This window comes from Chaetura pelagica, unplaced genomic scaffold, assembly GCF_000747805.2.
Source record: "Chaetura pelagica isolate M959 unplaced genomic scaffold, ChaPel_1.0 scaffold220, whole genome shotgun sequence".
In the NCBI taxonomy this organism is placed as follows: domain Eukaryota; kingdom Metazoa; phylum Chordata; class Aves; order Apodiformes; family Apodidae; genus Chaetura; species Chaetura pelagica.
The window spans coordinates 1,189,271-1,203,661 of record NW_009951982.1 but is presented as its reverse complement, the minus strand read 5'-3'; the positions used below and the strand labels follow the sequence as shown (position 1 = coordinate 1,203,661).

Below are 14,391 nucleotides of genomic sequence, written 5' to 3'. Positions count from 1 at the left end.
GTAGGGAAGCATTCCAAGACCGAAACATTTGATATTTAAGTAAGGTAAAATAAACGTTTTCTAGAAGTGTAGAAAGTGTGGTACTAATCCAAGACAAATTCAAATGTCGAATCATGTACACACAGGCATGAGTATAGTTCCCCTCAGAATAAAACACAAATAATTGCTTCTTATTTCTATTTATGCAAATGAGAAAATTCCCATTAATTTTGGAGAAGCTGGGATGCACTGCCAATTGAAAATAGAGATTTCCAATTTGGGGACATACTCTATTCTTCCTTAGTCACAAAGAGATTTTGCTTTGGATCTGCAGATATACAGTCCATAATTATTAAGATTATCCAGGGAAAGGAATTAGTAGATGGAGGCAGATGATGGGAATTGTTCAGCACTTGATTTTTGAAGGATTGCCTTGGGGAAATTAGTCAAAATAATTTATCATTTTAAGACTGCACAATGTTTCATTTCATAAGTATAATGTAGTATAACCCAGGTGTTGCAATTTGCTACCCTCTCGAAATCTATTGCAGTTTTTAGAATCAGTTCTTTTCAACCTGAAGGCATAACAAAATGAAATTGGAAAATAAGAAGGGTTGCTATCTAGAAAGACATGAGAGATTCAAAGCATTAACAGAACAAACTAAATTAAAGTTAACTTCTCAAATCTCAATGAAAAAGAAACCTATTCATATTCAAATGAATTATTATTTAATTTAGCATAAGTCTTCTTGTTTCTCTGAATCAAGACCATACTAATAGAAACTGGTAGAATTAACAATAACTAATAATTCATAGTCAATAATACATTCCTTACCTTTAACAGAAAGGTACTGACTTAATGAACTCAGAGAAAGATGGAAAAGTATTATAAAGATCAGTGCTACAATAAAGTTGATGGGTGAAATCCATCTTGCACTCACATCTAAGGCAAGAATTACACATGTTCAACATAAAGGTTAAACACGAATCCCCAATTTTGTCCTATCCAGCAGATATAAAACCAGACAAACACTGCACTTCCCCATATTACTATGGCTTTGATTTACCCAAAACAGTTCTGTTGATCTGTCCAAGCAATAACTTGAAATTTTTGTTCTTTGTGACAAAATTATGGCCTTAAAAGCAAATATTCCTCAATAATAGCTGCAAAATGAATAGGGCTTAATGAAATTCTTGTTGGTGTCTTTGTTGACCAAGTTTTTTCTAAGAAGAAGGTTTTCTAAATTTACTAACAACTGAGGAACTAAAAGTCTAATTTTAAAATAGGAGAAAACAACTATTAATATTTTTTTTATAGCTGTCTCTTATTTTCAGTATTGCAGCATCCCAGCTAAGACTCCCTTCAAATTCAAATATTACATCTATTTTTTCATTCTATCCCAGTAAAAATAACATATTGCACCATGGTAATAACCTATGTCAATAAATATGGGAATTAGAAAGAAGTAAAGGCTCTATAAATGTATCCTCTAGCAAGATACATGTTTGAAGTAATGATATGCTAATGACAGCTATATTTTAAATCTCAGATTAAGCTAACATTTAGAAGGCAGCTTATCCTCACGAATAACTCATACATAGTAAGAGCACTAAAGAGAAACTACTAGAGGGTAACCACCCTAAATAATGCTCTGTCACCCACAGATGTAGCAGCAACATCTATGGATATCCAAAGATTTGAAAAGACTAGAAATAGTTAGCATTTTGCAATTCTGGCATCTACACTGTCCAAATTCTCTTCAGGTTTTTGGTTAATAGCTTGAATTCTCTCAGTGTCAGTCTGCCTGCCTCTCACTAAACCATTTCAGTTTGTGGATGAGGGAGAAATGGTATTTTATCTTCCTGATTTCTGGCATCTGGGGGAAAGTACCATTAGTCAAGGAAAACGCTAATGAAAAATACTGTTTCTGGGTCATGATTTTAAATATTTGCTTCCTCCCTTTGTTCATGCAGTTAAAAAAAACTTGCTTCACATCTTTGCTAAGTAAAACCAAAATAAATCTTGGGTTTTAGTCTGGTTGTTTGGTGGTTTTTTTCTAGATTGCACTGACCAGCCATGAAAAGCTCTACAAGTTTGAGAGAATAAATGAAGTCTTATGCTATGAAGCCAATATGAAAAATTTGCATGCTTTGCATCCTCCCATATATTGCCTTCAGTGCACATTCTATTTAAAATGAGAGTCAGTTAGCAAAACGGTAAGTAGGCAGATTTTCACAAAGCACAATTCAGACTAATTGTGTTTTTCACTAGCAGTAGCTGTCACGGCACAGCACACGGCAGTGGTCATCAGCTGTGCTTTAAAACAGGCTTTCATGTGCTCATGTGAGGCAGCATGCGAGGACTCAGTGAGGAGACTGAGCTGCCAAGTGTCACGTGCTGAACTTCAAATGTCTGCCTTCTGTTTTTATTATGAATATAGAATCTTATCGGCACAACTGATGACATCTTTGTATTTTTGCAAGTTGCTAAATATTCACACAATAATGACTTGAAAGAAGAACGCTCTCTAGCAAGCTAACTAAAATAACTGGGGATGAAATCAGAACAGAGTGGGGAGAGAGAGAAGAAGAAAGAAGAAAAAAAAATCCAAGACTCTAATTTGAATTTATTTTGCTAGACAACATCCACAAATCATACTTGTCAACAGAAAAATAATACTGAAAAAAACCTAAGTATCTGCCATAACACAAAGACCAGCCACTGCCATCATCATGCTATTTTGATGAACATGAAATCGAAGCTTAAAAAAACCCACGTTATTGCTTTGTCTTTTTCTGTCCATTTATCCTGCTTATTTGGTTGTGTGTTGTTTGGATTTTTGTTGTTGTTGGTTTTGGTTTGGTTTTTTTTTAAATTTTGTTTTGTAGATACTATCACAGGAAGTACAAAACTGCTTTGTCTGTGGCACTGTTATGCTCTGGTTATTTCACTTTCCACCCCTGACTGAGCTTTTTTCTTCTTGAGTAGAACACAAGCAGAGAGTAGCAAGTAGCTTAATATAACCTTTACAGTTCTGCAGACATGCATCAACTTTGTGCTTGGGCATCTGTACAAAGAGGCCTATACATCTTATATGTTTCTCTCTCTCTTTTCGACTCTTAACAACTTTTGCTCAAGCAGCCAGTTTATGACAAGGAATAAATACAGTGGCCTCATATAATAAAATACCTTCCTATTCTGGTAGACATTGTCTGTTCAGCTTTAAACCAACAGCTTTGCTGCAGCTGCTTAATGCAAGTTCACACAGGGGAAGAACCTGGCTGAAGAAGAGCTAGGAGATAAGAGCAGATGTTTCATTGAACTAATGTTACTCACCCTAGGCTGATCTTGAACATCATTTGAGTGTGACAATTTATGTTAGACTGCACTCAATTTGGCAAGGTAATTGGAAGGTAGCTATATTTTAGGAATCACTTAGAATTTCAGCTAGGTAACTTTAGCTAACAGGGTGCTTGAGGTTGCCCTTTATCAGTTCATATGGACATATTATCTAATTTAGTATGTGCCTGTGAAAGGAACAGGTTTTATTTTATTCAGTTCACTCTCAGAAATGAACTGTACCAATAAATAGTTTTATTTTGTGGAAATTACTGCATTGCTCTGGAATCAGACACTTGAACAATGACTAAGTTCTTGGTAACATTGTATACTTCATAAAAAGATAAGGCAAGAGGGAGCAAATACATTCCTTGTAGTGCGAAAGGAGGAGAATCTGCTTACCAGCACAGTCACCACACGCAGAACCACTCCTCGCATGTTATTCTCCAGCTTTCTGTCTGTTAGTGATCCATTCAGGCCAGTGACAGGATTCCAGCAGCCAAGCTGAAAGAGAAAACAGAAATAATTTCCTTTTTGTCCATAAAATTTTGGCAGGCAATTCTCTTGGGCAGCTTTAAGCAGGAACTGACGAAACAAACAGAACACCTTCTGGAATCCATGTGATGGCAAGTCAGGGAGGGGCTGGCACACAGATTCATCATTAAATTGCAAATGAAGCAATTAGGGCTATCAGTTTGTGCTTATAAATACCAGAGTGCAATGGATGACAACATCCAGGGTTTGGGGATGTAGGTATTGCTTTAGAAGAGCTCAGGGAAGACTTCCATATTAATGCAAAACATTTAAAGTAGTATGACTGTAACAATATTTCTACCTTACTTTCAGTGATGCAATAATTGGAGAAATAATAGCCACCATAATTTTAGTACTCTGCTCTGTTTCCTACCAGAACTGTGATTAAAGGAATTATACTAGTTCTAATTAAAACTTATACTAGTCATTCATAATGAAACAGTGGTGATTTTTAGCCGGGTTAAAAATCACATTTAAAGGTGACTGATAGACCACTGGATAGGCAAAGCACAGCACTGGTAAAGGACTGCAACAGATAATGCAGACAAAAGAATTCAGCTATGAAATGCTCTGCATTGGTGCTATCGTATTTCTTGGGCTTCTAAGGACAGAAGTTTTTCCCAGGGATCTCTCTAGGAATAACTGCTTTTCAATACAAATTTAGTACATTCTGACCTGTAATTTAGCTTCTCTGAAAATACAACTTCCCTACATTCTTACATGATGGCAGATGCTTGAGTACAAAGAAACAGACCACTCAACCCTTATAACCACATAGAAACATTATTGATTTCATTTTTGGAATTTATTACCACATTCATCTGACCTGTACAATTACCCATGTTAAATCCAAAACCCAACAGGACAATGATGGACTTCAGAGGACTTTGGAGCAGAATCTCAATTATGGCATGTAAATTACTTGCCTATGCAAACCTATTATACTGTTAGAGAGGTAGGCACCTGCAGGTACCAGTTCTTGCTCTGAATTGCCTTCTCCATGGACTGTGCATGGAATCTATGGAGGGATGCTCATCTTCTGACTCAGCTACATAACTTATGACTCAAAACCCAGGTGGTTTTCATAATCCTAATTAAAGGCAAAAAGTTCTTGCTCTGACAAAAACACAATCACTAGGTTACTGTTGGGCCAGGTAACCACTAAGACTAGTCTCTCAAAGAATTGAACCTTGCAATCTGTGAGAAATAGCAGCTGTAAAATATCCAAAACATTACTGTTTTCTAATGCACAGTCACAGAAATGGCAAAATGCCTGAACCAGCTAAAGGGGTTTGTGAAAGGAATACATTTGCTGAACGTGATTGAAGATAAATTTACAGAAAACGTTCTTTTGGTCCTTTATGGGAAAAGCCTTTGTATACGTGTTTCATAGATCTTTCAAAGTGAGACAGAAATCAAGGAACAAACTCTAAATATACACATTTAACAATTTAAGTGGACCATTTGAAATAATTGTTTTCTTCATTACACCGACTAGGCTGTTTTAGAGAAACTTCTAAATTATTTAGTTTCAATATATCCATATCAATTCTTTGAAGATGCTCCCTTAGAAAATGGGTGCATCAAAAAGTAAAAAACTCCAAACTTTTCTGCAATGATGTAGAGGTTAGGTTTGACTCACTGATCTTAAAGACCTTTTCCAAACAAAATGACTCTATGATTCTATGTTTCCAAAAAGCCATTTTCAGAAGTGCTTAGAGCTGTCCTAAATCTTCCCACTTTGAAGTCAAGGTTATATTTTTTTCTGGAATGAGCAAGGGTAATGCTGAACATACTTGTCATCTCTAGTAATGACTAAATCAAGGGTCCATCAGATTCAGAGCTCCAGCAGAAATCATTGGAAGTAGCAATATGACATGAGGAGGAAGTAAAGCATGAGGCATCATATTAATCTCCTGCAATTGCTCCTCATTCCAATAACTATTTCTAAATAAAAGCACAAGCTATCACTGCTCTGTGTCCTCATTTCATGTTCCTGTCTGATCACAAAGATCAACCACTCATTATAGTAGCCATCTCCACTTCTTCTACACCTCCACAGATGTGTAGCTGTTCATGGCAGTATGGACGGATGGCTGGCAAATTCCAGGTCCTCAACACTCATCTGGCAAAGCCCTCCAATACTTTGAGCTGAAAAGCCTAATTGTTAAAGCATGTTACCTGCAATAATGTAGTGAAAAGTAATTAATGTATTAAAAGTGTGTGTGCTGCACTATCTGTGCTAAACCACTGCCATCCTATATAGCAAAGTATTTCATAGTCTACATCTTCTGTACTAAAAGTATTGAAAATGGCACTACGTTCAGAACAAAAGTGCATTAAATTAATTTGGCAACTGCCATTTTTAGCCACATAAAGAAACTAAGTTAGATCAGATTAGCACAGCCAAATGTGTTGGAAGTACAAGTACCAGGGAAACTGTACTGCTTTTGCCAGATTTAAAACCCTAGGAAGTTACTGAAGAACCTTTGTATCCTTTTCTGCTTAAAGTCCATTTTTAATTATGTACATGAATGTGTACATATTTATATAATTAACTTTTTAACCCAACCCATTCTACCTTTTTAAGAAAAAAAACCCCAACATAACTGATTCCTGGATATCTTGTATAGCATTAATTTTCCTTTAAGAAGGCACATTTTATTTTCAATTACTGTTCATTTAATTTTCAATTCAATTGTTCCTTTATGGAACACAGTCATGGCAAAGACAAATGTGCAGTGCCTTGCCAACAAAGTTGAAATTGATTTTGAGTTGGAACTGCTTACCATTATTAGGCGAAAACTAATCAACATTTATTGATGACAGTTTGAGCTTGTCATTGCAGCAAGGACCAAACATAACTATTGCTGAAACAACAAGGTGGGGGTGGTATGATACTACTACCTCTTCAGCTCTACCTCTTGCTTAACTGCTTCTGCAAAACATTTTTTGCTTCTACATTTAATTCCCTTTTCTCTTGTTCTGTCCCTAATACTGGAAATGAGAAACAATAACAGAATCTCACATTAATTCTGGTTGATTTTTGTAGAACAATATAGGTTGTGGGAACTCTCTGTTGAGCACAGTACTTGTCATATTCATATCATATGAATTGTGTCTTTTATAGTACATTGTTACTTCAAGTGCAGTTTCTTTTATTTATTCTAATGACAGCATTCACTTTGCTACATTGAGATATAAAATGATAAAGATGGAAAAGTTGTCAATATTTTGTTTCCTTTTATATATAATTTACAAGCTCTTTCTGAGGATTGGCTGATTCACTGGAAGCCTCTGTGGCCATTAGCAAGATTAGGACAGACTGGAGAGCTGAGCAAAGAGGAATCAAATGAGGTTCAGCAAGAAAAAGTGTGGAGTCCTGAATCTGGGAAGACATAACAACATGCACCAGTACAGATTAGGAGGTGACCTGCTAGAAAGCAGCTCTGTGGAGAAGAACCTTGAATTCGTGGTGGACAACAAGTTCTCCATGGGACAGCAATACGCCCTTGAGACCAAGACAGCCAATAATTATCCTGGGGTGCATTCAGAAGAGTGTGTCCAGCAGGTCGACAGAGGTTCTCCTCCCCTACTGCTCTGCCCTAGTGAGACCACAGGTGGAATATTGTGTCCAGTTTTGGGCTTGCCAGTTCAAAAGGAACAGAGATTTACTTGAGAGTCAAACAGTGGGCTATGAGGATGATTAAGGGAGTAGAACACCTCTTTTATGAGGAAAGACAGAGAGACTGGAGCTATTAGACTACAGAAGACTGAGAGCGGATCTTAATCTTTTACAAATATCTGAGGGGTGGATGTCAAGAAGGACTGAGGGCCTTTGTACCCCTGGGCTCGATTACAGAAACAAGGATCAGTTTTATTCTTCACAGAAATTTCCGACTATGATTGGTTAGCAGGAAAGCTTTCTGTGTTTACCTTCTCCCTTCACAGAAGCTTAGGTAATGGTCAGCAAATAATAAGTTGTTAAAATCAATAGAAAATACTGTGTTCAACAAATTGGATAATGCATAGCAGCACTTGCTTCTCCTACATTCTTTGTGGTGAAACCTATACAGTTCTGTGCATTCAGTTAATTATTTTGCACAGTATGTTTTATTGCTTTAATTTGTCTCTGGACTAGAAAGAATGACCTGCCCCTGGACACAGTCTGTTATTTTCAAGCTATGTTAGGAGAATGTGAATACTTTAGTTTTATATCCAGTAGTTTAGGGATTATAATTACAGCAGTCAAGGCAGTCTATTTGTTTTATTAACAGATCATAGACAGAAGTGCAAGTGACCTAAGTAAGAGTTTCCTCAAAGCCAAAGCATACGGCAAAACAACTCTGCACATTCTGCTTGGGGGACTGCCCAATTTTCCTTTTCTTATTGACTCGAAATAAAGGAGCTAACTGTGGTCACTTGCTGGTAATGTGCTGTTTGTTTGCCTACCAGCTCCTGACTCAGTATTTCCCCAAGAACTCATGTACCCACATTGGTGCCAGAATTTATAACTGGATGTTTTAGACAACTGACTAATGTTGAAAGTATGGGGGAAAAAAGTAAAGACTATATAGCTACTCCCACACTGTGTGCTCCACTCATGAAGCTCATACTTAGTATTTAGGCTAAGCTTCCAGAGGAACTCCAATGGTATGATTTTTGGAAAGCATAGTAAATCACCACATCTTGTAGATAACAAACCATCTCCCCAAGTCAATGGTGCCATTCTAATGGTTCCTCACTCTTCGCCCCTTCATCTCTAGCTTACTTTCTCTATTACTACTTTCCCTTTCATTTGAAATTTGGTGGCTTTAATCTATCATTTCCCACTTCTACATGTCTTCTCTTTTATCTTTGGAAAACACACTTTTTTCCATCTGTAGTGCTCTCTGTGAATTCAGTACTCCCAGTGGTTCCCTAACCCATGGTTATCTTGCTCCTTCCCATACTGCAATGCTCTTCGCACTTCACTGTGTACTTCCAGCAGGCTTTTTTCCCCTCTCTTTCTTGCCGTTGATCTTCTCTGCTGTCTGTGGTATCTTTTTCCTGTCCTACTGGTTTTATTTAGGGCTAGAATGGGTAAAGGGAACTCACTTTTCACCTCATCAGGCTTTGACTCTTCTTTCAAATCACTTTGAGTCCTTTCTCCTTTAGCCCTTGGATTACCTCTTGTCTCAGGCAGTCCTCTCTCTCTGGAAACTTCCCCTTAACTGTTCCCTCTTCTCCCATGTTATGAGGGAGATGGGACTTAATGAAGTACATTACTGTATGGCCCTGCTTCTCTTGCTTTCACCTTTCATATTTTTTCCACTTCTATCTCCTGAAATCCTTACACAGCTCTGAGGAAAAGATGCAGACAAGGATATTAATGAGCCAGATGGTGATTCCTTCCCCACTGCCTCCACATTTCAACTGAAGTAAAATACTGAGAAAATCCTTTTCTTTGACTCCATGTAGATATGGCCCCTTTGCCATTTGGTAACTGCACTGCGGATTGCAGCAGCGGAAAAGCTTATCTGGGAAATCCCAGCGATGCTCAAGGTTTGCTGTGTCAGCAAGCATTCACAAAGAAGGCACGTCCTTCATTCATCCTGTACCATAACCCAGGACACAGAGAAATCACATGCACACAGGCTACTGGCACGTTCTGACACTGCTTGAATGACAAAGTGACTTTTGCGAGGTGGCAGATTTTGTTTTCCATTCGCTGAAAATTGTGTTAAGAGTGTAACAGCTGACGAGAGCATGTTGCTGGTGGCTGGGGTTTTTGGTCAACAGCTACAGAGAGGCCAACAACCACCCAAGATAGGGAAAACACCTACTTTTCAGACTTCATGATTTGACCTGCCTTGATTATATAACACTGAACAACAGAAGCTGGGAAGAGGAAAAAACCAAATTCACTGAAGACAGATATTAGTAGTTAAATCTAACATCTATTATTATGGAATTTTTAACAGTGTGTTTTACTGTCTAGAATCCATGTTATCACCTTGTTATGTATTTTATCAGGTGATGCAAATAAATTAACTTCAAGTGACAAAAATAAACTCTTCCTCCTCCAAAAAAAGAGAAAACAATAATCTTTCCCCAAACACACATGCATGCACTTTCTTTTCTTTTTTCTCTTTGCCAAAGGAGGCAAATCCTCCTTTAGACTATCCAAGTTCTTCATACTGCCAGAGTAAAGCTCATGAACATCACGTGCATTTTACACTGAAAGCTTGCTCACTGATGTATGAATTATTCCAGGGAAATTCATAATACCAAGTAAATCCAGTAAATACAGTCACTTTGATTTTTAATTGCAAATCCTTGTCTCCTTTCTCATTAAGCATTTTAAGAGTTGAAGACTTCTTTTATCTAAATCATGTAAGGTCTTAAGTTTTTTTGTTTTAAATCAGGGTTTATAATTGAACTTGGTCCATTTTGTGCTGGGACATCACTGCCTCTTTATGAAGTCAAAGAGAAAAATATTCAATGTTACTACTCCAGCTTGTATTAGATCACAATATAAAAGATTTTTGTGCCATAGTAAAATCTTCGATCAAACCTGATCAGTATCAATCAGTGAAAAAATACTGTTTTCCACTGGATTGCATGACGCTCACTGTCTACAGGTAGCAACTAAACATGTGCAGCAGCTTTCAGCTTCTCATCAGTTCCCTGGGAGTATACAAAAATTATTCCACGGACTCCCAGCTTTCCCTTCAGCTTAGGAAGGTGCTTTTTGGGGATTTGATATTTCAGAAAGGGTTTGACAAAGTGGAATATAAACTGAAAGTGTTTGCACTGTTGTAGGGCTCAAAAATTCTGAGGGTAGCGTTCTGGGAATAAATCAAAATTGTAATAGCATAGAACAACACCAGCACTGTTTCACTTGGAGAGAAGTGGGTTTACAGAGCAGGATTCTGAACAAAGTCAGTCCAGTAAACCACATAGGTGGATCCTTCATGGTAAATTGGCCTACGCTGAACTCCCTGCTTCTGTAGCAGACTGCTGCCAGTTCTGAGTTTCTTGGGTGCTTCCACACTACATTGCAGTCAGCTCTGTGAGCAGGCAGGCTGAACCCTGGCTTTCTTCCTTCAGTGAAAATGTTTCCCTGAATATAACCACAGAACTAGCAGTCTAGGAGTCAGTTCTGGAAGTAAATCTGCATGGAGAATTGTGTATTAGCTTCATCACTCTCTGAGTTAGGAAGAAAAAGAAAGGCTGTTGCTTAGCACCAGCCCAGGAGCTGCAGTAGTAGAGCAATAATACAGACTTGTGCTTGTGCTAAAGAAATCTGTGCTTGTTTTAAAGGCAGCTGACACAGAATGCTGTGTTTACATGCAAGTGGGGCCCGCTGGTGCTACAGAACATCTGGACTAATCTCAGTGGCCACTCTTTAGCCTTATTTTTCAAGTGTACACAGAATTATTACATCACTTCTTGCACAGAAATGCATCAACAGATGCATCTAGTTATCTTTTAAGATGAAGCACAGTGTTATGAAGTATACTTTTTCAGGATCTCCCTTTTTCTTTGGCAGGCTAAAGGATTTTAAATGAAGCAATTCTCCATGACCACTTACTCAAAAGGAAACATATTATTTATTTATGTACTGAATGTTCCTTGAGCAGTACTACTGATGTGGTCTTTCTGACACATGAAAAATGACTTGCATTCACAGGACTTGGATAAAGGGCAGGAAATATTCCTAAGATGCATATATCATGGAAATACATGTTCTGAAAACATATGTTTTTAAACATATACGTAGACTTAACATGTTTGGCATTTCTACAGAATTCTTAACTTCAGTATGAAATACAGAATAAGAAACAGTCCCAGAGAAACACAATCCTACCTTACTCAAGGCTCTGATGTACTTGGATGAAACAGCTCTTTCAAATCCCAGATACAAAGTCAGAGAGAGGAACACAAGACATTATTTTTATCCTGAAGACTGTGGGTCCCTGTCTCCTCAAACACATTCATCCTCTCATCATCAACATGAGAGGCTAAGGAATTAGCATGAAAGCATTGTGAGAACACGCAGCAATGTTTACTACAGATGATACAGGTATCTTAAAGCATATTTGTAACTGTCTAGAAGCTGTTCAAACTCACACCACCATCAAAGTAGCTTACACTCTTTGTTGTTCATCACAGAAGGATTTGGCAGCACCTTAAGTGTAGTACAAAGAAAAAAAGATCCTATCTATACATGCCAGTGCAACATGCTTCCTAGGCCCAGGGACCGTGAAACATCGCCTCACAAAGCATCAACACCAAGGACAAAAAAACCCCAATCCAAACAATCAAAACAAAAAACCCAAACAAAACCAACCAACAAAATCCAGCCAAGCAAATACACAAAAACTCCAACCCAAATAAAGAAAAGCTGATGGTGCATGAAAAATTAAATTTAACTAATTTCCATTTCGTATATGCATACATTAAGGCACTCCTGAGAGTGCCTACATAATGGAGACCTTGGGTGAAAAGGGGCAAATCAAAACAATGACAATGCAGTAAGTGCAGCACTAGATGATAAACTGCTTCCTGTTGATTCTCCAGATTCCTGTGATGTTTAAATGGGAAATGTAGAGATTGAAACAATCTTTGCTTACAGATAAATCAATATTCCACTTCTAAATCAAGGATTTATTCTCAGTGCTGGCAGGAAGAAGAGGCTTGCTAAGTTGGATTTGTCACAAACTTACTAGATTCACGCTGGCTAGTAAATTAAAGCAGCATTTTGTCACCAATATGTTAGAAAGTATTAGTCCAGTATAACCAATGCTTTCAGGGTATATTGCTAGAGTGTCAACAGCTTTCACTGCATTATGGACCAGATACAACAAGTGATTTCAAGAGTTTGGTAGCAAAGCAAATAAGGTTGTGGGGTGTTGTTTTCCACTCCCACAGCACAGAGCAGCTTTCCTAGGAATGAGAACTGACAGTGAAGAAACCAAAAAACTTAGCACAGCAGTGACCAGAGTAGCAGTATCAAGACACAGCTGAGAAGCATCAGCTGCTTCTGAAGGCTGCTTTTTCACCATGAGGCTTGGAGCAGTGGAGAACAGAAAGGTTAGGAGTGAATTTGCAGAGATGGCAAAAAACTGGGATTATGAAAGGGAAGTTCTTCCCACTAACCACAACTGTTATGAGAGCAGATGTGTTCACATAGAGTCCTAAAGATCAGCATAGAGGCCAGGAGCACTGAGAAATCTTTGAGGAACTAGGCCATGGTTTGTCCCATACCAGAGGTCACTCCTTCCATGGAGTCCAGATAATCCTTTCTAAGATTTTTTGCTTCCAGATCTACCCTTAGTTCCAAAGCACTGGCCTATTCAGCATCAATAAACTCTTACTGAAATTATTTCTGTGCTACAGGCCCTGATAGAACTGCTACACTGATAACTAAATATTATACTGATAATGATCAAAACCAATTTCTTCTGTGAGTACCAGCACTAAAAACTCACCTTCAGCACAGACAAAACAATCAGCTTCATTCCTTTCTATATACCACAAGACGTGTGTTAAATCATTATGTGGCAGAAAGGCTGTTCCTAAGATAGACCCATGTTCCTATGGCCTTCTGATGATGTCCTCAATGACACCTCAGAGCCATCATCATCTGACTACCAGAAAAAGTGTAATTCTCATTAAGCCAATTTTCTTCTACTGATTTTCTTTTCTTCACTGAGCTCTCTTTTAACTAGCAGCAAGTTTTCATGCTATAACACTGGAATGTTTATGTTACTGTCGAGACTTAAGGACACTTTGCTCTGCAGCCTCAGTTGTATCTGCAGCCCTCCCATAGGGATGAGTGCACTGGACCCACAGCAAAATTGACCAAAGTATTCCATTCCATATATCTACACAAGCTCAGCATAAGGCCAGGGATCATGTAAGTCAAGGCCCTTCCTTCTTCTTCCTCTATTCTCTTCTGTCCATGGCTGGCACCTGGGGAGGACTTGATCAATCCATCATTATGGCTCGTGTATTCCTGACCCTCTTAACTCTCCCCTCAGCTCCTGTCTGCTCTGCTGCTCTCTCCAGCAGCTCCAGGACATTTTGGGACTGCTCACAGCTCAGGAGATGCTGTGGGAGCTTCTGGGGGCAGTGGGGAGAGGCAATAGGGTTTTGCACATTCCTGTACATACTTGTATATAAATGTATATATTTTCTTATCAACAGTATTTAATTAAAACTGTCTCGTTTTGTTTTCAATCCAGAAAGTCTCTCTTCTTATCTCTCTCCTTGCCCTACCTGGGTGGGAGGGGATTGAGAGCATTGTTGTTGCTGGTTTAACTGCCAATCCCGAGTCAAACTGTGACACCAGTGCTCCACAGAAGAGCATCTAAACCCTAGCAGGATCTATCAGTTTAATGGAGCCACAGAGAGGAGTGAGTGTTTCTGTATTAGAGGAACAGAGGTATGAGTGAGCATCAATTTCATATGCTGAAGTTAGAGTCGAAAAAAGGTTGCCTATTACGGAAGGACTCAGATGAGTAGCATAACATTTTGTAAAAAAGTGAAAC

The 14,391-nt window shown here is 38.3% G+C and overlaps 1 protein-coding gene across 2 annotated transcripts in view; it reads right to left on the bottom strand.

Annotated features, from left to right (window-relative positions):
* Nucleotides 1-14,391, bottom strand: part of GRID2 (glutamate receptor, ionotropic, delta 2) — a 716,811-nt gene that overhangs the window by 142,169 nt on the left and 560,251 nt on the right. For both annotated transcript variants that reach the window (XM_010001338.1, XM_010001346.1), the window contains one exon: nucleotides 3,722-3,823. In XM_010001338.1, the coding sequence (XP_009999640.1) occupies nucleotides 3,722-3,823 (102 nt within the window). The remainder of the gene's footprint in view (nucleotides 1-3,721; nucleotides 3,824-14,391) is intronic.